This window comes from Pseudophryne corroboree, chromosome 8 (assembly GCF_028390025.1).
Source record: "Pseudophryne corroboree isolate aPseCor3 chromosome 8, aPseCor3.hap2, whole genome shotgun sequence".
NCBI lineage: Eukaryota > Metazoa > Chordata > Amphibia > Anura > Myobatrachidae > Pseudophryne > Pseudophryne corroboree.
The window spans coordinates 110,326,220-110,353,457 of record NC_086451.1 but is presented as its reverse complement, the minus strand read 5'-3'; the positions used below and the strand labels follow the sequence as shown (position 1 = coordinate 110,353,457).

Here is a 27,238-nt window from a genome sequence, read left to right as displayed (position 1 = left end):
TATGAGGAACTGCTGCAGATTTGATATAATCGGTGTGTTAATGGAGTGTTTTGCGTTGTATGGCAGCATCAGAAACAAGTTGACCTGTTTTATTGCTCATAATTCATTCTGGAGCTTATGTAACTATAGTCACTTCTACATCCTCTACATCTCTGCATTTTATTGCTGTCGTAATGTTACCACACTTGATTACACCTGCAAAGGGAGACGTGTTTCCTAGAAACCAGCTTAGTTTGTGCTCAAACCGCAGCGTAGACAAAGTGATGCAAGATAACGTTTTATACAGGGGTTTTGCCTTGTAAAGTGATTTTCCGATCTCCATGCATACACCCCTGTCTGTAACCATTTCAAAGTCAAATACGTACATATAATACTGAAATGCACTTTATTGTTTCATGGAGAAAGTTAAAGTACGGCTGAACAATTTAACCACGGACTGCACTTATTTACCTGTAGACTACATCTGTGGATTCTCGTACACAGCAACACTCCCTATGGGCTATAACACTCTCCGGCTAGCGCCACCCTGCAAAATCTCGGACGACTTTTTGCAGCGGCCGTGCTGCTGAGACACATGCAGAACAATCTGTCAATTCACGCGGCCCCGGCACGGCTGCCGGGTTGCAGCCGGAAATATCCACTGAAAGGTCCGGCTGCCGGACCGGGTGCCGTGCCATCCTTGTGGGCAGAGAACCGTGTGTGTGAAGGGGAGCTTTCACACACAACTATTTTGTTAGCCGCTGCTGCTGCGCATGCGCACAGCATTACACACGGCTCAAAGCCGTGGTGTGTGAAAGACCCTGCCGGATGGCAAAAAGACGGACAAAGTTTGTCCAGCTTTTTGCCATCTGGTGAAAACCAGGTAGTGTGAAACAGTCCTTAGTTGAAGGCATAGCCCTGAATATATTAAGTAGACCATTTACTATAATTTTCTTTTTCAAACATTAAGAGACCTTGGACTTTAAGAAGGTTCTGATTTGCTTGAAATGGTGTAATTTCGGCAAAGTAGCATCTACATTTAAAGCGCCAATTTGTTTTAAGCCAAGCTAGGTAAATTTAGCGGCGATATCACTGAGATCACACCGGTTACAGCAAATTGGGACCTATTCTAGAAACCTATTATTTGACAGCAGATAAGAACCACTTGGCCCATCTAGTCTGCGCCTTTCTTTACCCCAAAGGTAATCTGAACTCTTTTTGATCCTTGGTTCTTTGTAGGGATATTAATGTCTGTCCCAAGCATGTTTAAATTGTTCTTAGCCTCTTCCATTCTTGATGGGAGACTATTCCTTTTATCTACTACCCTTTCTGTGAGGTAACGTTTCCTTACATTTCCCTTGATCCTACCTCCATCCAGTGTCAGTGCATGTTCTCCTGTTCTAACGTCGCTCATTTTCTCTGCCAGTGTGTATGCCGCCAGCGACAATCGATGTGTGGCCCCACGGGTCGGCAACGATAGTTGCTGTCGGCAGTGCATGCATGCTCGATCTGGACTGCCGACCACCCGGCCCAGGAGGGGAAACACTAGACGACGTTGCTCACAGAGTGACTTCATCTAGTGTGTGTGGACCTTAACACTTACTTTGGAGAATGGTTCCCTCTGTACTTTAAAACCCTTGATATACTTAATTTGAAAGTTTCTGTCATGTCCCCCCTTTCTCTTCTCTGCTCCAAACTATACATATTAATATCTTTTAGTATTTCCTGTTAAGTTTTGTGCCCATGCAACATTTGTGGTGTTGGCTTTAGAGGAAACAAGGACTGGTGGCTGTATAGCGGCAGGAAAATATACATGGAGTAAGTAGCAAATACTGATATAAGTGCGGTTCATTACTGTGCGGGCAAGGAATGTATGGCTTAGAAAAGAGTAGCTTGGGTGGAAGAAGTTCTAGGTTTGTTACTAGCACTGAACCAATTCACAGAGAAGTCTGCACAGGTGTCTTTTTTTTTTCTTTCTTTTTTTTCTTTCTAGTTTATGTAAACAGACCAGTAGGGGGAGCTTTACAAAGGAAAGGAAACTAACATTCCTTTTATCAATTAGGACACCACGCTGAATTATTAACGAACCTTTACCTTGTACATTGATTAGCTGTACACTATAACGAATAGACAAATCCTTGGCTGCATGTGTTTTAGCCCTCTGGCAGACAAGAAGTTAAGTGTATTTTGTTGATATAAATTTTGCTGGACCTGCATTTAAATTCCCCAAAGCCTCCCTCAGTCATGCACAGAATACATAACACCACCTATAATAGACTCTCATTGCCCACTGCATGTAGGACAAGCCATCGCCTGGTACCCAGTTAAAGCCTGCTTTGGCTCAAGCGGTGATGTATGAGCCTATGTAAGGGTAATGATCCTAAACCGCAGCGATACCCTGTAACGGCAGTATCTGTCATATTCATCGGGATTACCACGCTCATTGATTTGTGTCTGTAAATCCGCAGTCCCTACCCTTTAAATTTGATCTCTAATTGGGCCTCCTTAAATGGTTCAGACCAGGCTAGTCTGTATATCCTCAGAGCGCTGTCACAGGCAGCGTCTCTCCTCCCATTATACATTCTGCAGATTTGATGGAATCAGCAGGACTCCTCATTTGAAACAGTTTAATCGCCTCCTCTATCCTCGCGTTAAACCATTGAGGTGGTCAAGCGACGCACACAAATCATCCTAAATGGAAAATATAGCTCTCTCTGTGACCCAGCTAAATAGATAGAGCTATGCAAAACAAGTTAAAAAGTAATAAATGCCAGAGGGATCTTTTAATTGGAATAAAAAATTAGACGCAACTTTATTTTCTCGCCAATGCAGCTGCATTCAAGCATATTTCTACAGTGTCTGAAATTATTTTTTTACTGTGGCTCCCCCCCCCCATTCGTAAATGGATTAACAGGCAAGCTGGAAATAGTTGATAGTGCTGAATTGCTGTTATTTTTTTTTTTCCGCTCTAGCTAAACATAAGAAATGTATTTATTTTGCTTTTGTAGGTGGTGTTGTGTTTATAGCACTCGTGTGTTGTGTCTTGTAATCTCGCACATGGGGGAAATATAGTCACGCTTTTATTTTCTACTAATGGGCATTTAATGCCCCTAAATAATAGCCCTGTCACCTATTCTGGAGAAACGCTCAAGTCAAATGAGAATTTCCATTGATTTGCTGCTTTTGTACAATTTTTGTTTAGTCTTGACAATCTTGCATAAATTATACAGCGATCGCTCAGAAACCTGAATCTCTCTATATAGCTTTGAACAGAATGGAAACAAAAATAAATAAAATAAATGCAATAGCTCCAGTTGGTAGAGTCTTGTATCGCATATACAGTAGGGCTTTGTTTTCCCATATAGGAACTTGGCCCTTGTATGGGTCACCTCCCACAGTGTAACCTTCAAAGTGCGCCCAACATGGCTGCCCCATATGGTACACTTGTGGATGGGATGAAAAATACATAGGCCTGATGGTTTTCATGGAACCCTACACTGAACTGTAGGACTCTGAAATCCCCCTCCCCCCCCCCCCCCCCCCCCCCACCCCCCATTTTGTGTCCTCTCTTCTAGGGGTGGACTATTCCACCCTGGGTAATCCTACGCTGTGTGCCCAAGATGGCTGCCGCAATTGGTACCTTGTGAGGGTGGAATACACAACCCTTGGAAGTTATTGCCCAAAATGCCTACACAAATCATGCATTATGCTTTCTGTGTGCTTAAGGTTTTCTTTTATGTCTGTGTGGCTTATCTATTGTACTCAAATCCTCTGTATCATGTGCATTGTTTTTGATATCTGTAAAGCGCCTTGAGTTCTGTTGGAGAAAGAGCGCTATATAAATATTTATTATTATTATTATTATTATTATTTGTGATACCCGTAACATCTAGAATGGATATCTTTCATGTTATGGCCAAGCCGCGCTGTCCTAAGTGCTCACACAGTACATTGTTTACGCCTGCCTGGGTGGTCTTGCCGAGTTCTACGCTTGCGGATGTCTCTGACCTCCTTATGTTTTGGAGATACCCTGTTTGTGCTCTGTGCTTTCATGTACCACTTGCTGGAATTGGGACATACAGGAAGAAAGATGGCTAAAACTTGAGGGCTTGCTGTTGCCTATCATGGGCCTAGATTTTAAGATGTGTTTTTCATCATTGTTCAAAGCAAACCTATAAGTAGTATCGCAAAACAGCTGAAGAAACTCGCCTACTGCTGTCTAACACCACCCAGAAGGGGCTCAGTCGTTGTTACATAGCACTATATTTGGGTCTTTCAGAAGGACTGTATTGTGCCAAAAAATAATTGCCTATTCCAGTAATGTCCCTTTAATGTGATTTCCAACACCATTTTTAATTTAGTTATTACCAGTTATTGATATAGCGCACAATCATTCAGCGGCACTTTGCAGAGAATATTATGGCCATTAACATCAGTCCCTGCCCCAGTGGAGCTTACAATTTGTTTACCTTACCACGCACACACCTTTAATCTAGGGTTAATTTTTTTGGATCCAATAGCCCTACCAGTATATTTTTGGATAACGGGAGGAAACCGGAGTATCCAGAGAGAACCCACGCAAGCACATGGAGAATATACAAACTCCACACAGTTAGGGCCATGTTGGGAATGGAACCCATGACCTCAGTGCTATTGGTCAGTAATGCTAATCATTACACCGTCCGCGGAATAATGGGTCTGTATGACTTGTATATCACTACTTTTCTCCTTCCTTATTGAGGAATATGTGCTCCATTCCTCTTTAATGATTTGCCTGCCTTTTTTATTATTAATTTATCTATGACATTCCTTCTGATAAGCCACAGAATGACCCCTTTGGGGTATGCCTACGACGGAGCTTTCAGTCATTCTGTGGATGCCCAGTACCTTCCTCATTTCCAAGGGAAGCTGTCCACCAATGACGTTTGCTCTGTGCTTCTTGGCCTCACACTTGTAGTATACTCAGTAACATATTGGTAGTTGGAGAGCCTTGCATTGATGGATCAGATGGTATGTACTATATGAGGACTACATGCTGGCTGCTATATGAAGGGTCATTGCCGAGTCTGGTAAGGAGTAATCCCTCTGGCTCAATCAGTGATTCTGGGGTGTCTACATGCTAGTGAGGTCACGGATAGGAAGAGTATGATACCCGAAAAGTAGGGGGGAAACACCGCAAGAGACATACATTATGTGCAAACAAGTTGTATGATGGAAGGTGCACTGAAATGCAATCATTTGGTCTGTATGTTACAATAACTGATTATCATTTTTCTTGATGCGACCCATGTATAATAATTTTGAATGACACCATATTTAAAAACCGATAATACCATGGACCAATCTTATCCTATAGATTTTAGTAATCCTTATTTTTATCATTACAACGCCGGTCACCCTTCCATCATTGACTTATGGATACATACTGATTCCTCTATATTTGGCAGACATAGTGATATATTCAATTACAGTGGGAAGTACTGATAGGGCCGAAAGACTGCACTTTACGCCGCAAATCGGAACGTTCCGACACTTCAATGAAAAACATAAGGAAAAAAACATATCCAATAACACATGGATGAGCGGAATCTCTGCTCACCCATGTGTGTTCGACCCCGCCGCGGTCGAAAACGGTCCGTTTTCGCCCATAAGAGAGGGCAGAAATGAATGGTCTGAATGGGAGGGGAAACGGGCGGCTATTGAATACTGACGTGTCGGATCCTCTCCGTCGGAGAGGATCCGATTGCAATTGAATATACCCCATAATAACAGTGTAGCGGGAAAAGGGTTTGGTTAGAATAAACAGATTCTGTATTGGAACAAACTGCGAGATGGCTATATGGGTACCAGTTCATGTACTGCTGAAACGAGAGCGTTCAGCTCTTTAATAGACACCAATGCTGTCTACATTTTTCTTTTCGGTTGTTGTATCTTTTTGGGGAGTTGCTGTGCACAAAGCAACATATATTTTTATATTAATTGTTGAAATTGTAGCTGTATTATAGTGATGTGCATTACCTTTATGGTTAGTTTATATACACAGGTTTAATCCAATTGCGGGTCAATGGTGTGAAATGGCACCACATGGCTTACACCTCGCTGCCCGATCTCACCCCATATTCGCACAATTTTTGTACTAGCCCTATGGGGTTAGATAAAGAATTTCGAAAATGGTTCGTAAAATTTGATAACTCATTTAAACTATTTGTAACTTTTTGTGTAATTGTTACATGTTGCCATCGTGACATATATTTCTTTGAAATTGGATCCATGTTTTTGAAACACCCTGTTTTTCAGGTTTTGGGGTATATTCAATTGAAGTCGAGAGCTGCCATCTGTCGAATAGACGTCCGTTTTCGACTTTTTTAGGTCTGAAGGGGTTCCGATCTATTCAATATAACACAAAATTATCCGACAAGTCGAGGAATTCGACTTGTCGGATTGCACGTGGATCAGCGGAATAGCTGCCGATCCGCGTGCTTCTATCGGAAACGGTGCAAAATCTGACCGGTTTTGGCCCCCTTTCCGACCATCTAAAGCAGGGGTGGGCAATTATTTCAGCTGAGGGGCCACTTGACATTTCTTGTCAGTATCCGAGGGCCACATACAAAATAGCAGCTCCCCCCACTTGCCAAAAATATAGGGACGTGGCTTCATGTGGAAGGGGTGTGAGCAAAAATAATACAGATTCATATTAGGCTGAACAATAGTCTCCATTATTCAAATTGCGCCACACAGCGCCACTTACACACATTACACCAGGTAGAGCCCCTTTTACACACATTACGGCAGGTAGAGAGCCTTTTTACACATTAACATTTTATTTAGGATAATTATTGTGCAGCAGGCAAATTATCCAGTGTCTTTTGGCCCCTGGGGAAAGGTGCGACACGGTGACAGAACACGGGGGGTGTGACACGGTGACAGAATACGGGGGTGACACGGTGACAGAACACGGTGGGGGTGACACGGTGACAGAACACGGTGGGGGTGACACAGTGACAGAACACGGTGGGGGTGACACAGTGACAGAACACGGTGGGGGTGACACAGTGACAGAACACGGTGGGGGTGACACAGTGACAGAACACGGTGGGGGTGACACAGTGACAGAACACGGTGGGGGTGACACAGTGACAGAACACGGTGGGGGTGACAGAACACGGTGGGGGTGACAGAACACGGTGGGGGTGACAGAACACGGTGGGGGTGACGGAACACGGTGGGGGTGACAGAACACGGTGGCGGTGACACAGTGACAGAACACGGTGGGGGTGACACGGTGACAGAACACGGGGGTGACACGGTGACGGAACACGGGGGTGACACGGTGACAGAACACGGTGGGGGTGACACGGTGACAGAACACGGTGGGGGGTGACACGGTGACAGAACACCGGGGGGGTGACACAGTAACAGAACACGGGGAGGGGCGGTGACAGTGACAGAACACGGATGTGTGACACGGGGGTGTGACACAGTGAAAGAACACGGGGAGGGGGGGGGTGACAGTGACAGAACACGGTGGGGGTGACACGGTGACAGAACACGGGGAGGGGGGGTGACAGAACACGGGGGGGGTGACACGGTGACAGAACACGGGGGGGTGACACAGTGACAGAACACGGTGGGGGTGACACGTGACAGAACACAGGGGGGGTGACACAGTGACAGAACACGGGGGGGGGGTAACACAGTGACAGAACACGGGGGCGACACAGTGACAGAACACGGGGGATGGGGTGACAGTGACAGAACACGGGGGGGGGGGGGGGTGACACAGTGGCAGAACACGGGAGGGGTTGGTATCCCGGCTTGTGAAGCGGACGGACGTACATCTACATGCTAGTTTCGTCCCGGAGAGTTCAGAGGGGAGGCATCGCTGTGTACGGATGTTGCAGCCCGAAACGCGTTGGTGCAGAAAACACGGTCCGGGCACTTTTCAGTACACATAGTGCTCAGAAGAAACCGTCCGTCCGCTTCACAAGCCGGGCACAGAAGAAACCGTCCGTCCGCTTCACAAGCCGGGATCCCGAGCGGCCGCAGCAGCACAACACGGCACACGGGAGACGCGGCTAAAATGATTAGCTGAAGCGAGCGGCTTTGCGGTGAAAGGGAGTCCAGCCGCCCGGAGACAAGACTACGTCCCACCGCTCCTAAGAACAAGGTGGGTAGTATAGGGAAAGCTAGGTCTTGACTTTTTCATACCGGGACACATATATATATATAAACAACGGCGATATTGAAACCCTACAGGACCACAAAATAAGCAAAAGGGCTGTTAAACATTAACTAATCCCCTCTTTTTTTTTTTACAGGTATTGCACTGCAGCATTGGCAACATTCATTTGTTGCAAAACACTCAATACATTGTTACAAGCGCCTTGTTATAATTCATTGTCAGTTTCTATCTATTTCCACTCAGGGCAGCTCAAACACATAAATCCCGGCCACAGCGCGGTTTTTCTCCCTTTTTTTTTGCCTTCACATCAACATCCTGGAACTAAGGGCCATATACAACGCCCTACGTCAAGCGGAGACCCTGCTTCGCGACCAACCGGTTCTGATTCAGTCAGACAACATCACCGCAGTGGCTCATGTAAACCGCCAAGGCGGCACAAGGGCAGAGTGGCGATGGCGGAAGCCACCAGAATTCTTCGCTGGGCGGAGAATCACGTAAGCGCACTGTCAGCAGTGTTCATCCCGGGAGTGGACAACTGGGAAGCAGACTTCCTCAGCAGACTTGACCTCCACCCGGGAGAGTGGGGACTTCATCAGGAAGTCTTCGCACAGATTACAAGTCGGTGGGAACTGCCACAGGTGGACATGATGGCATCCCGCCTCAACAAAAAGCTACAGAGGTATTGCGCCAGGTCAAGAGACCCTCAGGCGATAGCTGTAGACGCCCTGGTGACACCGTGGGTGGTCCAGTCGGTCTATGTATTTCCTCCTCTTCCTCTCATACCCAAGGTGCTGAGGATAATAAGAAAAAGAGGAGTGAGAACAATACTCATTGTTCCAGATTGGCCAAGAAGGACTTGGTATCCAGATCTGCAAGAAATGCTCAGAGGACCCGTGGCCTCTTCCTCTAAGACAGGACTTGTTGCAACAGGGGCCCTGTCTGTTCCAAGACTTACCGCGGCTGCGTTTGACGGCATGGCAGTTTAACGCCGGATCCTAGCAGAGAAAGGCATTCCGGATGAGGTCCTTCCTACGCTGATAAAGGCTAGGAAGGACGTGACAGCTCAACATTATCACCGTATATGGCGAAAATATGTTGCTTGGTGTGAGGCCAGGAATGCTCCTATGGAGGAATTCCAGCTGGGCAGTTTCCTTCACTTCCTACAGTCCGGAGTGAATTTGCGCCTAAAATTGGGTTCCATCAAGGTCCGGATTTCGTCCCTATCCATTTTCTTTCAAAAAGAGTTGGCTTCTCTACCTGAAGTTCAGACGTTTGTAAAGGGAGTGCTGCATATTCAGCCCCCTTTTGTGCCTCCAGTGGCACCTTGGGATCTTAACGTGGTGTTGAGTTTCCTGAAATCCCACTGCTTTGAACCAATCAAAACGGTGGAGTTGAAATATCTCACGTGGAAGGTGGTCATGCTATTAGCCTTGGCTTCGGCTAGGCGTATGTCAGAGTTGGCGGCTTTGTCACATAAAAGCCCCTATCTGGTTTTCCATGCGGATAGAGCAGAATTGCGGACCCGTCCACAATTTCTGCCGAAAGTGGTTTCATCCTTTCATATAAACCAACCTATTGTGGTGCCTGTGGCTACTACTGACTTGGAGGATTCCGAGTTACTTGATGTGGTCAGGGCTTTGAAGGTTTATGTAGCCAGAACGGCTAGGGTCAGGAAAACAGAGTCTTTGTTTATCCTGTATGCTTCCAACAAGCTTGGTGCTCCTGCTTCAAAGCAAACTATTGCTCGCTGGATCTGTAACACGATTCAGCAGGCTCATTCTGCGGCTGGATTGCCGCTGCCAAAATCAGTTAAGGCCCATTCCACTAGGAAGGTGGGCTGCTCTTGGGCGGCTGCCCGAGGGGTCTCGGCATTACAGCTTTGCCGAGCGGCTATTTGGTCAGGTTCAAACACTTTTGCAAAGTTCTTCAAGTTTGATACCCTGGCTGAGGAGGACCTTGTGTTTGCTCAATCGGTGCTGCAGAGTCATCCGCACTCTCCCGCCCGTTTGGGAGCTTTGGTATAATCCCCATGGTCCTTACGGAGTCCCCAGCATCCACTAGGACGTTAGAGAAAATAAGATTTTACTTACCGGTAAATCTATTTCTCGAAGTCCGTAGTGGATGCTGGGCGCCCGTCCCAAGTGCGGAATTCTTCTGCAATACTTGTATATAGTTATTGCTTCAATAAGGGTTATGTTATGGTTGCATCAGGGTTGACCTGATGCTCTGTTGTTTATCATACTGTTAACTGGTTGTTTTCACATGTTATACAGTATGATTGGTGTGGCTGGTATGAATCTTGCCCTGGATTACCAAAATCCTTTCCTTGTACTGTCAGCTCTTCTGGGCACAGTTTCTCTAACTGAGGTCTGGAGGAGGGGCATAGAGGGAGGAGCCAGGGCACACCAGAACCTAAATTCTTTCTTAAAGTGCCCATGTCTTCTGCGGCGCCCGTCTATCCCCATGGTCCTTACGGAGTCCCCAGCATCCACTACGGACTACGAGAAATAGATTTACCGGTAAGTAAAATCTTATTTTTTTAAAAAGTCGGATTGAGGTGGCATTGAATAGCCCTTGTCGGATCCATTCCGCATTTCCGACAAATGATCCGACTTCAATTGAATATACCCCTTTGGATCTCCACCAGTGTATAGTTTCAGCATGCATACAGCTCTGTTTGCAGCAGAGCAGGGCAGAGGTGCAAACACACCGCTTGGTAATGAGTAGTCTCCTTCACTGCCCATCAGGAGACCATATTTGCTTTAATACATACATTTCAGCATAGCATGGAAGGTTATCCTGCTATAGTTTGTATCGAATTCCAAATCTGGTTTAGTTGTGGCCTGAAATGGGGGCTGGCCCAATATTCTATAAAAGGGTAACCTAAAAATGGTTAAAATAAAATGCTAGATGAAGTATGACTTATTTTTTTTTTTTTTTTTTTTATGTATTGCATTGGTTTATTTCAATTAAATGACAGTTTAGGGTGGTGTCACACAGGCACTGTTCTGTATAAGTTTCTATGCATCAGAGAGTATATTACATGAGCACTTCTATTGCTCGGCGGCTTTTTAGACGCTGGAAGTGCTAGAAGCTTCATAGAAACACCAGCAATTGAAGTTCTCCTATCTCTGGAGGTTCCATCACATTTAGTTTAGTGCAGCAGTAGTGTGCAGTAAATACATTGCACTTTCTGGCAACAGTAAATTGCTACAAAAGTTAGGTACATGTGAGTGAATCAGGCAGCTGGAAAAGCAGTAGAGTGAGAAATACCTTTCTACGAAGTGGACAAGTAGAGAAGTTGTCCATAGCAACAGATCGGCTGCTACCTAGCATTTATATAGCACAGTCTATAAAATAATTGTACAGATGTGTGCACCTACATCTAGCCTCCCTACACGTTAAGTAGCCTTTCTAGCCGCTCCATGCTGTGGCGTGACTTTGTTGTGCCGAGCGTCTGTACCTGTGACTTTTTCCATTAAGTTGTGTCTTATTCGCAAAAGGAAGCGAATAGGACGCACAAGCAGTTTATGCTGATTAAAATAATGTGCGTCATGTTTATTTTCTGTGTGCGACCAGTGCTATATCTGCATACTAAAAGCTACACTACAGTGTTTTACTAGAACGCACTGTAACGTCGCATTGCGTATGCAGGTGCAGACGCACTCAGAATATAGGTATGCCGCAAATCATTTAAATCTGCAGAGTCTGCTTGTGCGTCTTATTCACTTAGCGATGCTAATAAGACGTATTTTCGGCAAAAAAAAAAAGACTGTGACAGAGTTGCAAAGGTGGCGTATTGAGGACACATCTGTCTGAGCAACTTCCCCACTCAGTCTGATTAATTTCCCGCTTAATCCCATATTTGTTGCATTATGTTTAACTCTGTTGGAGAAAGAGCTCTATTTCTCTATCGTCCTAAGTGGATGCTGGGGTTCCTGAAAGGACCATGGGGAATAGCGGCTCCGCAGGAGACAGGGCACAAAAAAGTAAAGCTTTACTAGGTCAGGTGGTGTGCACTGGCTCCTCCCCCTATGACCCTCCTCCAGACTCCAGTTAGATTTTGTGCCCGAACGAGAAGGGTGCAATCTAGGTGGCTCTCCTAAAGAGCTGCTTAGAGAAAGTTTAGTTTAGGTTTTTTTCTTTACAGTGAGTCCTGCTGGCAACAGGATCACTGCAACGTGGGACTTAGGGGGAAAGTAGTAAACTCACCTGCATGCAGAGTGGATTTGCTGCTTGGCTACTGGACACCATTAGCTCCAGAGGGATCGAACACAGGCCCAGCCGTGGAGTCCGGTCCCGGAGCCGCGCCGCCGACCCCCTTGCAGATGCTGAAGCGTGAAGAGGTCCGGAAACCGGCGGCTGAAGACTCCTCAGTCTTCATAAGGTAGCGCACAGCACTGCAGCTGTGCGCCATTTTCCTCTCAGCACACTTCACTGGGCAGTCACTGAGGGTGCAGAGCGCTGGGGGGGGGCGCTCTGAGAGGCAAATATAAACCTTATACAAGGCTAAAAATACCTCACATATAGCCCATAGGGGCTATATGGAGATATTTAACCCCTGCCTGACTGGAAAAATAGCGGGAGAAGAACCCGCCGAAAAAGGGGCGGGGCCTATCTCCTCAGCACACGGCGCCATTTTCTGTCACAGCTCCGCTGGTCAGAACGGCTCCCAGGTCTCTCCCCTGCACTGCACTACAGAAACAGGGTAAAACAGAGAGGGGGGGCACATTAATGGCTATATATATATATATTAAAGCAGCTATAAGGGAGCACTTAATATAAGGATATCCCTTGTATATATAGCGCTTTGTGGTGTGTGCTGGCAGACTCTCCCTCTGTCTCCCCAAAAGGGCTAGTGGGTCCTGTCTTCATTAGAGCATTCCCTGTGAGTTTGCGGTGTGTGTCGGTACGTGGTGTCGACATGTATGAGGACGATATTGGTGTGGAGGCGGAGCAATTGCCAAATATGCAGATGTCACCCCCCAGGGGGTCGACACCAGAATGGATGCCTTTATTTGTGGAATTACGTGATGGTTTATCTTCCCTTAAACAGTCAGTTGAGGACATGAGGCGGCCGGACAATCAATTAATGCCTGTCCAGGCGCCTCAAACACCGTCAGGGGCTGTAAAACGCCCTTTGCCTCAGTCGGTCGACACAGACCCAGACACGGGCACTGATTCCAGTGACGACGGTAGAAATTCAAACGTATTTTCCAGTAGGGCCACACGTTATATGATTTTGGCAATGAAGGAGACGTTACATTTAGCTGATACTACAGATACCGTAAAACAGGGTATTATGTATGGTGTGAAAAAACTACAAACAGTTTTTCCTGAATCAGAAGAATTAAATGACGTGTGTGATGAAGCGTGGGTTGCTCCTGATAAAAAGTTGATAATTTCAAAAAAGTTATTGGCATTATACCCTTTCCCGCCAGAGGTTAGGGCGCGCTGGGAAACACCCCCTAAGGTGGACAAGGCGCTCACACGCTTATCCAAACAAGTGGCGTTACCCTCTCCTGAGACGGCCGCACTTAAGGATCCATCAGATAGAAAGATGGAAGTTATTCAAAAGAATATATACACACATGCAGGTGTTATACTACGACCAGCTATAGCAACTGCCTGGATGTGCAGTGCTGGAGTAGTTTGGTCAGAATCCCTGATTGAAAATATTGATACCCTAGATAGGGACAATGTTTTACTGTCGTTAGAACAAATAAAGGATGCATTTATCTATATGCGTGATGCACAGAGGGATATTTGCACACTGGCATCTCGGATGAGTGCTATGTCCATTTCAGCCAGAAGAGCCTTATGGACACGACAGTGGACAGGCGATGCGGATTCAAAACGTCACATGGAGGTTTTGCCGTATAAAGGGGAGGAGTTATTTGGAGTTGGTCTATCAGACTTGGTGGCCACGGCTACTGCCGGGAAATCCACTTTTTTACCTCAAGTCACTCCCCAACAGAGAAAGGCACCGACCTTTCAACCGCAGCCTTTTCGCTCCTACAAAAATAAGAGAGCAAAGGGCTTGTCGTACCTGCCACGAGGCAGAGGAAGAGGGAAGAGACACCAACAGGCAGCTCCTTCCCAGGAACAGAAGCCCTCCCCGGCTCCTGCAAAAACCTCAGCATGACGCTGGGGCCTCTCAAGCGGACTCGGGGACAGTGGGGGGCCGTCTCAAAAATTACAGCGCGCAGTGGGCTCACTCGCAGGTAGACCCCTGGATCCTGCAGATAATATCTCAGGGGTACAGGTTGGAATTAGAGACGGATCCTCCTCATCGTTTCCTGAAGTCTGCCTTACCAACCGTCTCTTCCGAAAGGGAGAGGGTGTTGGAAGCCATTCACAAGCTGTACGCTCAGCAGGTGATAGTCAAAGTACCCCTATTACAACAAGGAAAGGGGTATTATTCCACTCTATTTGTGGTACCGAAGCCGGATGGCTCGGTAAGGCCTATTCTAAATCTGAAGTCCTTGAACCTCTACATAAAAAAGTTCAAGTTCAAGATGGAGTCACTCAGAGCAGTGATAGCGAACCTGGAAGAAGGGGACTTTATGGTATCCTTGGACATCAAGGATGCGTATCTACACGTTCCGATTTACCCCGCACACCAGGGGTACCTCAGGTTCATTGTTCAAAACTGTCACTATCAGTTTCAGACGCTGCCGTTCGGATTGTCCACGGCGCCTCGGGTCTTTACCAAGGTAATGGCCGAGATGATGATTCTTCTTCGAAGAAAAGGCGTATTAGTTATCCCATACTTGGACGATCTCCTAATAAGGGCAAGGTCCAGAGAACAGCTGGAGACAGCTTTAGCACTATCTCAAGAGGTGCTAAGACAACACGGGTGGATTCTGAATATTCCAAAATCCCATTTAATCCCGACAACTCGTCTGCTGTTCCTAGGAATGATTCTGGACACGGTTCAGAAAAAGGTTTTCCTTCCAGAGGAAAAAACCAAGGAGTTATCCGATCTGGTCAGGAACCTCCTAAAACCAGGAAAAGTGTCAGTACATCAATGCACAAGAGTCCTGGGAAAAATGGTGGCTTCTTACGAAGCAATTCCATTCGGCAGATTCCATGCAAGAATATTCCAAAGGGATCTGTTGGACAAATGGTCAGGGTCGCATCTGCAGATGCACCTGCGAATAACCCTGTCACCAAAGACAAGGGTGTCACTTCTGTGGTGGTTGCAGAAGGCTCACCTATTAGAAGGCCGCAGATTCGGCATTCAGGATTGGATCCTGGTGACCACGGACGCCAGCCTGAGAGGCTGGGGAGCAGTCACACAAGGAAGAAACTTCCAGGGAGTATGGACGAGTCTGGAAAAGTCTCTTCACATAAACATTCTGGAACTAAGAGCAATCTACAATGCTCTAAGCCAGGCGGAACTTCTCCTGCAAGGAAAGCCGGTGTTGATTCAGTCGGACAACATCACGGCGGTCGCCCATGTAAACAGGCAGGGCGGCACAAGAAGCAGGAGTGCAATGGCAGAAGCTGCCAAGATTCTTCGCTGGGCGGAGAATCACGTGATAGCACTGTCAGCAGTGTTCATCCCGGGCGTGGACAACTGGGAAGCAGACTTCCTCAGCAGACACGATCTTCATCCGGGAGAGTGGGGTCTACATCCAGAAGTCTTCAACATGTTAATAGACCGTTGGGAAAGACCAATTGTAGACATGATGGCGTCTCGCCTCAACAAGAAACTGGACAAATATTGCGCCAGGTCAAGAGATCCACAGGCAATAGCTGTGGACGCACTGGTAACTCCTTGGGTGTACCAGTCAGTGTATGTGTTTCCTCCTCTGCCGCTCATACCAAAGGTATTGAAGATCATACGGCAAAGAAGAGTAAGAACAATACTAGTGGTTCCGGATTGGCCGAGAAGGACTTGGTATCCGGAACTTCAAGAGATGCTCACGGACGAACCGTGGCCTCTACCTCTGAGAAGGGACCTGCTACAGCAGGGTCCCTGTCTTTTTCAAGACTTACCGCGGCTGCGTTTGACGGCATGGCGGTTGAACGCCAGATCCTAAAAGGGAAAGGCATTCCAGAAGAAGTCATTCCTACCTTGATTAAGGCACGGAAGGAAGTCACCGTGAAACATTATCACCGCATTTGGCGAAAATATGTAGCGTGGTGCGAGGATCGGAGGGTTCCGACGGAGGAATTCCAACTGGGTCGTTTCCTACATTTCCTGCAATCAGGATTATCTATGGGTCTCAAATTGGGATCCATTAAGGTTCAAATTTCGGCCCTGTCAATATTCTTCCAAAAAGAATTGGCCTCTGTCCCTGAGGTCCAGACTTTTGTCAAGGGAGTACTGCATATACAGCCTCCTGTGGTGCCTCCGGTGGCACCGTGGGATCTAAATGTAGTTTTAGATTTCCTCAAATCCCATTGGTTTGAACCATTGAAAAAGGTGGATTTGAAATATCTCACATTGAAAGTGACTATGTTACTAGCCCTGGCCTCTGCCAGGAGAGTATCTGAATTGGCGGCTTTATCTTATAAAAGTCCTTATCTAATCTTCCATTCGGATAGGGCAGAACTGCGGACTCGTCCGCATTTTCTCCCTAAAGTGGTATCAGCATTTCATCTGAACCAACCTATTGTGGTGCCTGCGGCCACTAGCGACTTGGAGGACTCCAAGTTGTTGGACGTTGTCAGAGCCTTAAAAATATACATTGCAAGGACGGCTGGAGTCAGAAAATCTGACTCGCTGTTTATATTGTATGCACCCAACAAGTTGGGCGCACCTGCTTCTAAGCAGTCGATTGCTCGTTGGATTTGTAACACAATTCAACTTGCACATTCTGTGGCAGGCCTGCCACAGCCTAAAACTGTAAAAGTCCACTCCACAAGGAAGGTGGGCTCATCTTGGGCGGCTGCCCGAGGGGTCTCGGCATTACAACTCTGCCGAGCAGCTACGTGGTCGGGGGAGAACACGTTTGTAAAATTTTACAAATTTGATACCCTGGCAAAGGAGGACCTGGAGTTCTCTCATTCGGTGCTGCAGAGTCATCCGCACTCTCCCGCCCGTTTGGGAGCTTTGGTATAATCCCCATGGTCCTTTCAGGAACCCCAGCATCCACTTAGGACGATAGAGAAAATAAGAATTTACTTACCGATAATTCTATTTCTCGGAGTCCGTAGTGGATGCTGGGCGCCCATCCCAAGTGCGGATTATCTGCAATACTTGTACATAGTTATTGTTAACTAATTCGGGTTATTGTTAAGGAGCCATCTTTAAGAGGCCCTTTCTGTTGTCATACTGTTAACTGGGTTTAGATCACAAGTTGTACGGTGTGATTGGTGTGGCTGGTATGAGTCTTACCCGGGATTCAAAATGCCTCCCTTATTGTGTATGCTCGTCCGGGCACAGTACCTAACTGGAGTCTGGAGGAGGGTCATAGGGGGAGGAGCCAGTGCACACCACCTGACCTAGTAAAGCTTTACTTTTTTGTGCCCTGTCTCCTGCGGAGCCGCTATTCCCCATGGTCCTTTCAGGAACCCCAGCATCCACTACGGACTCCGAGAAATAGAATTATCGGTAAGTAAATTCTTATTATAAATAAAATAATTATTAATGTGTCAAGAGTTTGTGATGAACTATTTTAATTCTTTTTTCCCGTGATGCAGTTTAATGTACCATTTTCTTACAGTATGATGCAGTTAATATACCGGCTGTCGGGATACCAGTGTTCAGGAGACCGGCGCCGGAATCCCGACAAACGGGGTATATTCCCACTCAGTTTGTGGGTTTACGCCACCAACCGAGTGGGAATAGTAACTGTGGCAAGCAACGCGAGCCGCCGGGCCCGAAGTGTGGCGAGTGGACTTGCTTCCTGGATTCCGGCAGACGGGCTATCAGATGTATTCCGATGCACTACATAGGCTTTTACCACCGTCAGTAAGCTAATAGGTATCCAGATGATAGGTTGACAGGTTCAATTGTCGTCACAGCATATGGTGGAGATCAGTTTTTTTGGATTTTTTTTCTCTCCATACTTTATCATCCACATGGACTACAATTGGGGACCGTAACCTGTTCCGAGGGTAGCGGCGCAAAGCACTTTGCCCGAAGCGTGGCGAGTGAAGCGGTACACTAAATGGGGTTCCAAGGTAAAATGCGACACACAAAAAAAAGATATATATGAAAAACTCATGTCGACCTTTTCATGTGTCGGCCTTTTAAACACATCGATCTTGTGCATGTCGACCATTTGATTTTCAACCTATTATTCAATAACAGAGCTGATGATTTAATATTTGCCATCTGCCTCAGAGCAAGACCATGTAACTGGACAAATAGAACTTTTGCCACATGTATTGTTGTTTAACTAATTTGCTAGTGAACATTCAGTACGTACTTTGCTGATTTGTTATGTGTACAGAAAATATTGTGATCTGGTAAATTGCGCTGATGTGAGGATGAAATCCTTCTCGGCAACAAGAGTTCACTTTGAGATGTTTTGAGCAGTTGTGTGGAAGTTTTTGGCCATGTAAAGCAATCGGTATAAATGTTTTTCAGGCTCCGGGTCCCTGGCTGCGATGGCCGTGTTTGAGGACCGCTACACACCAGATATGGAGGTACGTGACTGAATATATATTTATCATTTCAAATCTATTTGGAGTGCAGCTATTGTTTTTGTTTTATTGAACACTAGTCCCATCTCTGAGATAAATAGGTCACATTGACTGAAACCAGGATCAATACTAGCACCTTAACCTCCTCCGTTTGACTGACTGTGACGTCTAGCAGCAGTTTCAGCATGGGTTCTGCGTTGTGCATCTTTACAGCAGACCAAGAGCTAGTAATTGTTGGCCTACGTATTGCTATGTGATTGTTTATGTAGGGTCATCTTTACAGAAAGTGGATTACTACTTGCTATATGTATGTGTGTGTGTGTGTGTGTGTGTGTGTATATATATATATATATATATATATATATATATATATATATATATATATATAGTTAGTTGTGCAATCAATGTCCTCAGTTCTCCTGTCTTGTTAATCCGTGAATATATTGATGCAAGTGCAGGCACTTCAAAGAACAGCGTAACCACAGCTGTATAGTTCCAATGTGCACTGAAAAAGAGTGAAGGCGCACTCAATGAGCAAGTATAACAAGTAATTTAATACGATAATAAAAGCTCACATACATCTCCGTTTAAAACAGCAGGCTCACGAACAGATCCCTAGTGCCTCCGGATAGCAGCTGGTGAATCGTTCCTTGTAGCTCTTTCAGCAAACAGTCTCTTTGGCGTTTGAGCTCACGGACTCAGAATCAGACTCCAACAGGTCAGAGCTGTCCTTCCCGGCCACGCCCAACGCGTTTCGTCACCCCCTGACGAAGTCCGACAGTGACGAAACGCGTTGGACGTAGCCGGGAAGGACAGCTCTGACCTGTTGGAGTCTGATTCTGAGTCCGTGAGCTCAAACGCCAAAGAGACTGTTTGCTGAAAGAGCTACAAGGAACGATTCACCAGCTGCTATCCGGAGGCACTAGGGATCTGTTCGTGAGCCTGCTGTTTTAAACTGAGATGTATGTGAGCTTTTATTATCGTATTAAATTACTTGTTATACTTGCTCATTGAGTGCGCCTTCACTCTTTTTTTCAATATATATATATATATATATATATATATATATATATATATATGTGTATATATATATGTATATGTGTATATATAGTGTGTGTGTATATAGTGTAACAAAATGAGATATGAAAGGATAATGATGTCGTACATTTACATGTGAGTCAGGATCCCAAGACAAAGATCATAGTACAGACCATTTACATAATTTACAGGCTGCACAGAAACCCTGGTTTCTTGCATGATAATGAACATTACTGTGCACAACCAAAACGTATAAATAGTTAATTGTTTATATTACGCTTTCTTTAGTGCATGGCGGAACCTTATTGCGAATGTGTTGCAGCTTCGTTTTATAAGGGGAATCTACTTTGAGGTGTCTCATGCTGTTCTGGGTTAACAGGTCACATTGTGTTGCTAGTACCAGAAGAAAGAGGGTGATCAATCATGTATTTGAGTCCTAACTCTGAGAGTAATCCTAACCAATGGCTGCCATCACAGTCCACATTTTAAGGATATCCATGGTTGAGCCCAGGTGGTTAAATCCATTTGACTGAGGTTCTAAGTCACCTGTGTGCAAACATGGGTATCTTTAAAACTTGGACTGTGTTGGTGGAGTTTGGGAAACCCTGGTTTAGTGTTACAATTGGATACATTATTACTGTTATAGGAGTGTGAATAGGGAATAATCTAATGTGCCAATGTATTAATTCCACAAAAACATAATATACAGTGTAATCTGGCAGCGAAAGGGTGAAACAAAGTATTTCTGTCTTAGAAATCCAATCCTTTTGGCCTCTGGTTAGTAAAATTTATTAATAGAGCCTGTTCGATATGGCAGCGGAGAATTGAAATGATATTACATATCTGCCTCGCTGAGATCCTATCTTCTATTGACCACATAAATTAGTAGTCTTGTGAGCAATTGTTACTGCTCAGTTAAGTCGCATCATGTAGACAAGCTGTCACACATACCAGAAGCAATCAATATGAATCAATATGGTAATGCCTCCTGTGTGAAGGTTGCAGGGGGACTTGGCAGTAATGGCCAGCGGATTGCCTGCACTAGTATATATTACTTTCCCTGGACCAAGTTCTCGGATGTGTATCTTGTACAACACAATTGAGCAGCTCTTCAAGCAGGTCCCCTGCAATAAGTAGCTTGGTTCCTTTGTGCAATCAGAGAATATTTTTAGCCGTGAAAACCCATGTCCACACAAGAACCAGTTCAGGGACCTGACCGGCTACTTACAGGTCTGAATGGAAAGGGAGTAAAAGTAATGATTGGAAGTTCATGTGACATTAGATGCAGGCTCGGACTGGCCCACAGGGGTACAGGGGAAACCACCGGTAGGCCGCACTGCCTGGGGGGCCCTCCTCCTCTAGGGATCAGGTTCTAGACTGTGCACTTGAATTATATATTATACATATGTTACCTTATACCGCACAGGATTATGATGTATTCTCTACAGTACATTGCTGTCATTAATTACTATATAAATTATCAAGGAGTCCAGACCAGGTACTCTATAATGGTTAGCCAAACCTCTGTGGTGGCTGGCCACACCCCCTTTGGAGGCTGGCCACACCTCAAATCATGGGTCCCTACCACTGCATACCCCCGGTGGGCCCTTCATGCTCCAGTCCGACACTGATTAGATGTCTGGCATGGACCTGTGCATACAAAGGTTCTGTAAAGGGCTTAAGCTAAGTACACACTATTCAATTATCAGACCATTCAAAATGATTATCGTCTGATTGGCCCATGTGTACGCAGTTGCGTTTGAAGCCAATAAACAACTTGAAACGCCCCAGCAATGGTCAGATCGGTAAAACAATATAGTGTGTGTTGCACATGCCACATCATTACTGACCTCGCAATCTCATTGTAGAGATGAAAAGTACAGACTGAGAAAGAAATTGCTCAGTGTGTACGGGTGCGCATCGATCTGATGATCACTCTGTCGGATCAGACCGTTTATTGCATCGGCATCAATTATTGCCTAGTGTGTACCCGGCTTTAGTATTCCAAAACACTTGCATCAAAAATTGGTTGAAAGGTTGGACAGACATCTCGGTGCTTGTTATAATAATATAAGCGCCCCTCGGAGAATAGGCTATGTTCAACTGCCATTTCATTTTCCTTACAACAGAAGAGTGGGAGTGGTCCGCATCATCCGGACGTAAGGGTGGAGTTCGTGTTATAGAGTCAGGATGGCGAGCAATATATGGTGCAGTGCTGTGTATCTCAACCTGGGTATCTTGTCTTCATCTTAGGTGCTAGTTAACTGATAAACTAAATCCAACCCAAATTTTGCGTGTGTTTTTTTTTTTTTTTGCATTTGAAGGAAGGGGGGAGGGGGGTGTTAATGGAGGCTCTATGACACATTTGTAAAGTACAGTGCAATATGCTGGTGCTCTATAAGTAACTTATAATAATAATAATAATCATTGCATGTGTGTGTGAGAGCTTAAAACCACCGGCCTGATATTGTGTAGGTCCCCCTTGTGATGCTCGATACAGCTCGAGGCATGGATTCCACAAGACAATTGACTGTGTCATGTGGTATCTGGTTCCAAGGGGTGGTATTCAGTATGCCGGCTATCGGGATCCCGACAGCCGGCATACCGACACTTATTTCTCCCTCGTGGGGGTCCACGACCCCCCTGGAGGGAGAATAAAATAGCGTGGCGCGGCGAGCCCGCAAGGGGCTCATTTGCGCTCGCCACACTGTCCGTATGCCGGCTGTCGGGCTCCCGGCGCCGGTATGCTGGTTGCCGGGAGCCCGACCGCCGGCATACCATACTACACACGGTTCCAAGATATTAGCAACAGATCATTTAAGTCCTGTAAAGTGCAAGGTGGGGCCTCTATGGCTCGGACATGTTTTCTCTTATGTCCTATGGGATATTGGGAATCCATTTAGTACCATGGGGTATAGACGGGTCCACTAGGAGCCACGGGCACTATAGAAGTTTGATTAGGTGTACTGGCTCCTCCCTCTATGCCCCTCCTACCAGACTCAGTTTACAAAATGTGCCCAGAGGAGCCGCTCACATGTCTGGAAGCTCCTGCATTTATTACGTTTTTTATTTACAGGCAGGACTGGATGGCACCAGCCACCTGCTTCATCGGACTTAGGAGGGGGAGGGGGGGGACAGCCCAACCTCTCTCAGGATTAATGGTCCCGTTCCCCGCTGACAGAGCACTAGCTCCTGAAGGAACTATTCCAAGCCCCACCACGGCAAGCGCACACTCCTGCATCACGCCACCACCCCTAACATAGCCATAACAATAAAGAGTGGTGAGTACTAAGCCCGCGTCACGGTTAGCAAGTCACCGGCCATTATGGCGGCATGAGGGTACGGAGACGCAAGGCTTCTAAATGGGGCAGACTGCGTCTCCAGACTGTGTACATTACAGCGTACACAGTACCCAGACTGGTAACAATGCCATAAAAGGAGTCTGTCTCTATTTTATGCACATAGACACATACAGCTAGTATAAAGAAGGGGCGGGATGACCGCGCACCATTGAAGGGGCGGGGCTTCACTATGAGCAGATTCAGCAGCTCACAAGTGCCATTTTGCCTACTGCAGCTGACACAGACACTGACTGACAGGGACGCGCTGCTCCTCCGGAGAGACTCCAGATTACCTCAGCGGTACCAGGGGGTCATAGCAGGGGGCGATTTTATTAGTGTACTAAGTCCCTAATCTAGGCACTTAGTCTGCGACACGGCAAAGCTTGGCATTAGCGATAAGGGCGCTGTGTGCTGGTTCCATACTCTCTCTGTGTCTCCCTGGAAGGGCTCTTTGTAGGTTAATTGTGCATTTAACCTTTTCTTGTGTGTGTGTATGTGCTGTCACTGTTACAGTATGTCAGGCAAAGAGTGTGTTTCATGTAAGGCACATTGTTCCTCTTCTCCAGGGGGTTCACTAGTGTGTACTCAGTGTAGTGTCCCTTCCCAGGCTAGTGGGGCAGAACCAGCGTGGCTGGACTCCATTAGGGGAATGATTTCCACCATTTCTACTAAGTTATCTCGAAATGAGAAAGAGACGCAATAGTTAAGACAGTCTATGACAGAGTTTATGAAAAGAGACTCAGTACCCAGACCAGCGTCTCAGTCCCCTGCCATTTGTCCGCAAAAACGTTCTTTGGCTCACGTCCTACACTCTGACTCTGATGCTGAGGGGTCAGAAATGGAGACGGGTGAGGTGGACTCAGAAGTGGGGGAGGGTACTCTGTCGCTGGAAATAGAAGCTATCATAGAGGCTATCGGGGAAGTTCTAAATATCCCTGATAATGTGACAGAGGAGAGTGAGGAATCTTATTTTTAATATAAAGAAATCCTCAGCCACTTTTCCTGTGTCAAAGGAACTAAATACCCTGTTTGAAGAACTATGGGTGAATCCTGTTAAGACATTTCAAATCCCTAAATGGTTATCATCTTTTCCTTTTCCTCCTTAGGATAGGAAAAAATGGGAGAGTCCACCGATAGTGGATGCATCAGTCTCCAGGCTCTCACGAAAAATTGTATTGCCTGTCCCGGTGCAGCATCCCTAAAAGACGTGGCTGATCGCAAAATTGAGACTACGCTCAAATCTTTTTGTATACAGCTGCGGGGGTGGCCCAGAGACGCACTATAGCATGTGGGTGGATTACGCGAGCCATTGCTAAATGGTCGGGTAACCTAATTGAGGGGTTAGACAAAAGGAGATTGTTTTGCTCCTGCAACACATACAGGACTTTATGGTGGAAGCCATAAAAGAAATAGGCTTGCTTAATGCACGCACTACATCTATGGCAGTGTCGGCACGCAGGGTCTTATGGCTACGTCAGTGGACTACGGATGCGTCCTCCTGGAAAGGAGTGGAAGGCCTACCTTTCACAGGCGAGACCTTATTTGGAGATGAACTAGACAAATGGAACTCCAAAGCTACTGCGGGTAACTCCACATGCCTACCTTCTTCAGTCCCCCAACTAGGAAGGCCTACTCAGGACCCAATTTACAGTCCTTTCAGACTGCCAAATTTAGAGGCAAGGCCAGAGGTGGTTCTACCGCCGCTAGAGGAAAACCACGCAAACCAGCAACTGCCAGTTCACAGGAACAGGGCTCGGGCTCTGCTTCTTTAAAATCTTCAGCATGGCGGTGGACCGCGATTCCTGGAAGACTGGTGGGTGGGAGCCCATCTAAAATTCTTCAGTCACATCTGAACAAGATCCTGCCAGGATTCCTTGGTCATAGATCTTATATCCCAGGGCTACAGACTTCTAGGAGCTCCCACCTCACCGATTCTTCAAATCGGGCTTACCAGTTTCACAAGAGGCAAGTATAACCTAACAGGACGCCATTCAAAAACTGGTACAGACCCAGTTCATTGTTCCAGTTCCACCTCATCTACAAAACAAGGGTTACTTTTCCAGCTTGATTGTAGTACCTAAACCGTTTCGGTAAGACCGATTCTGAACCTCAAGTCCTTGAACCCGTACTTATGAGTGTTCAAATTCTCTGAGAGCGGTGACCTCAGGTCTAGAGGAGGGGGAATTCCTAGTGTCTCTGGATATCAAGGATGCGTACCTTCACATTCCGATCTGGCTGCCTCATCAGGCTTATCTAAGGTTTGCACTGCAGGACTGTCACTACCAGTTCCAGGCCCTGCCAGTTGGTCTCTCCACGGCATCAAGGGTGTTCACCAAAGTGATGGCAGAGGAGATGATGTTACTTCTCCGCAAAGGAGTTAACATAATTCCGTACCTGGACGATCTTCTGATAAAGGCACCGTCCAGGGACCAATTGTTGGAGATCATTGGTCTTGTAACCAGACTACTCCTGGATCACGGGTGGATTCTGAACCTTCCAAAATCTCACTAAGAACCAACGCAGAGGCTTCATTTCTTGGGAATGATACTGGACACAGAGTCTCAGAAAGTATTCCTTCCCTTGGAAAAGGCAATGATAATCCAGTTGATGGTTCGGGCTGTCCTGAAGCCAACCCAGATCTCTGTGCATCTCTGCATACGCCTTCGGGGGAAAATGGTGACCACTTACGAGGCGATTCAGTACGGAAGGTTTCATGCGATGCCCTTCCAGCTGGATCTGTTGGCCAATTGGTCCAGATCGCATCTTCACATGCACCAGAAGATCTGTCTGTCGCCGAAAGCCAGGATCTCCCTCCTGTGGTGGCTACAAACTTCTCACCTAGTCGAGGGTCGGAGGTTCGGGATTCAGAATTGGGTTCTACTAACCACAGACGCAAGCCTCAGAGGTTGGGGCGCAGTCACTCAAGGGGTACAGTTTTAGGGAAGATGGTCGAGTCTGGATGTTGTCCTTCCAATAAACATCCTGGAACTCAGGGCTTTCTACAACGCCCTTCTGCAGACCTCGTATCTTATTCAAAATCAGGCCATTCAGGTCCAGTTGGACAATGTGACGTACGTAAACCGACTGGGCAGAACGAAAAGCAGAGCCACAATGTCGGAGGTGTCAAGAATTCTCCTCTGGGCAGAAAAACACGCCGTGGCGGCGTTGGCGGTCTTCATTCCGGGAGTAGACAACTGGGAAGCAGATTTCCCCAGAAAGCACGACCTGCATCCCGGGGGAATGGGGCCTTCACCCGGAGGTGTTCCAGTGGTTGACGCATCTGTGGGGATATCCACAAATCGACATGATAGCCTCTCAACTCAACAAGAGGCTCAAGCGGTATTGTTCCAGGTCGAGAGACCAACAAGCAGTGGAGGTAGACACCCTGACAACTCTGTGGATTTACCAGCTGCTGTTTGTGTTTCCTCCACTTCCTCTGATCCCAAGAATTCTAAAAAGGGAAAAGGTTCAAGCAATCCTCATTGCTCCGGACTGGCCACGAAGGGCCTGGTATGCGGATCTTCTCAAGATGCTGATCGAAGATCCGTGGCCTCTGTCTCTTTGCGAGGATCTTCTACAACATGGCCCGTTCATCTATCAAGACTTACCGTGGCTACGTTTGACGGCATGGAAGTTGAACGGTTAATTCTAGCCAGGAGAGGGATTCTTGACAAGGTCATCCCGACTATGATCCAAGCCATGAAGGGGGTAACGTCTAAGCATTACCATCGTATCTGGAAGAAATATGTCTCTTGGTCTGAGAACAGACAATACTCTGTGGTGGAATTTCATCTGGGATGTTTCCTGCTTTTTCTGCAGTCGGGTGTGGATGTGGGCCTACGTTTAGGCTCCATAAAAGTCCAGATTTCGTCCTTGTCTATTTTCTTTCAGAAACAGTTGGCTTCTCTCCCTGAGGTCCAGATGTTCTTAAATGGTGTTCTGCACATCCAACCTCCCTTTGTGCCTCCCACGGCACCCTGGAATCTCATTTTGGTGCTGCAGTTCCTCCAATCGGATTGGTTTGAACCGTTACAGGAGGTAGACGTAAAGTACCTTATGTGGAAGACCGTCACACTGTTGGCCTTGGCTTCAGCAA

The 27,238-nt window shown here is 46.4% G+C and overlaps 1 protein-coding gene across 1 annotated transcript in view; it reads left to right on the top strand.

Annotated features, from left to right (window-relative positions):
- Nucleotides 1-27,238, top strand: part of PSMB7 (proteasome 20S subunit beta 7) — a 161,903-nt gene that overhangs the window by 92,774 nt on the left and 41,891 nt on the right. The window contains exon 6 of the mRNA XM_063935582.1: nucleotides 18,708-18,766. Within this exon, the coding sequence (XP_063791652.1) occupies nucleotides 18,708-18,766 (59 nt within the window). The remainder of the gene's footprint in view (nucleotides 1-18,707; nucleotides 18,767-27,238) is intronic.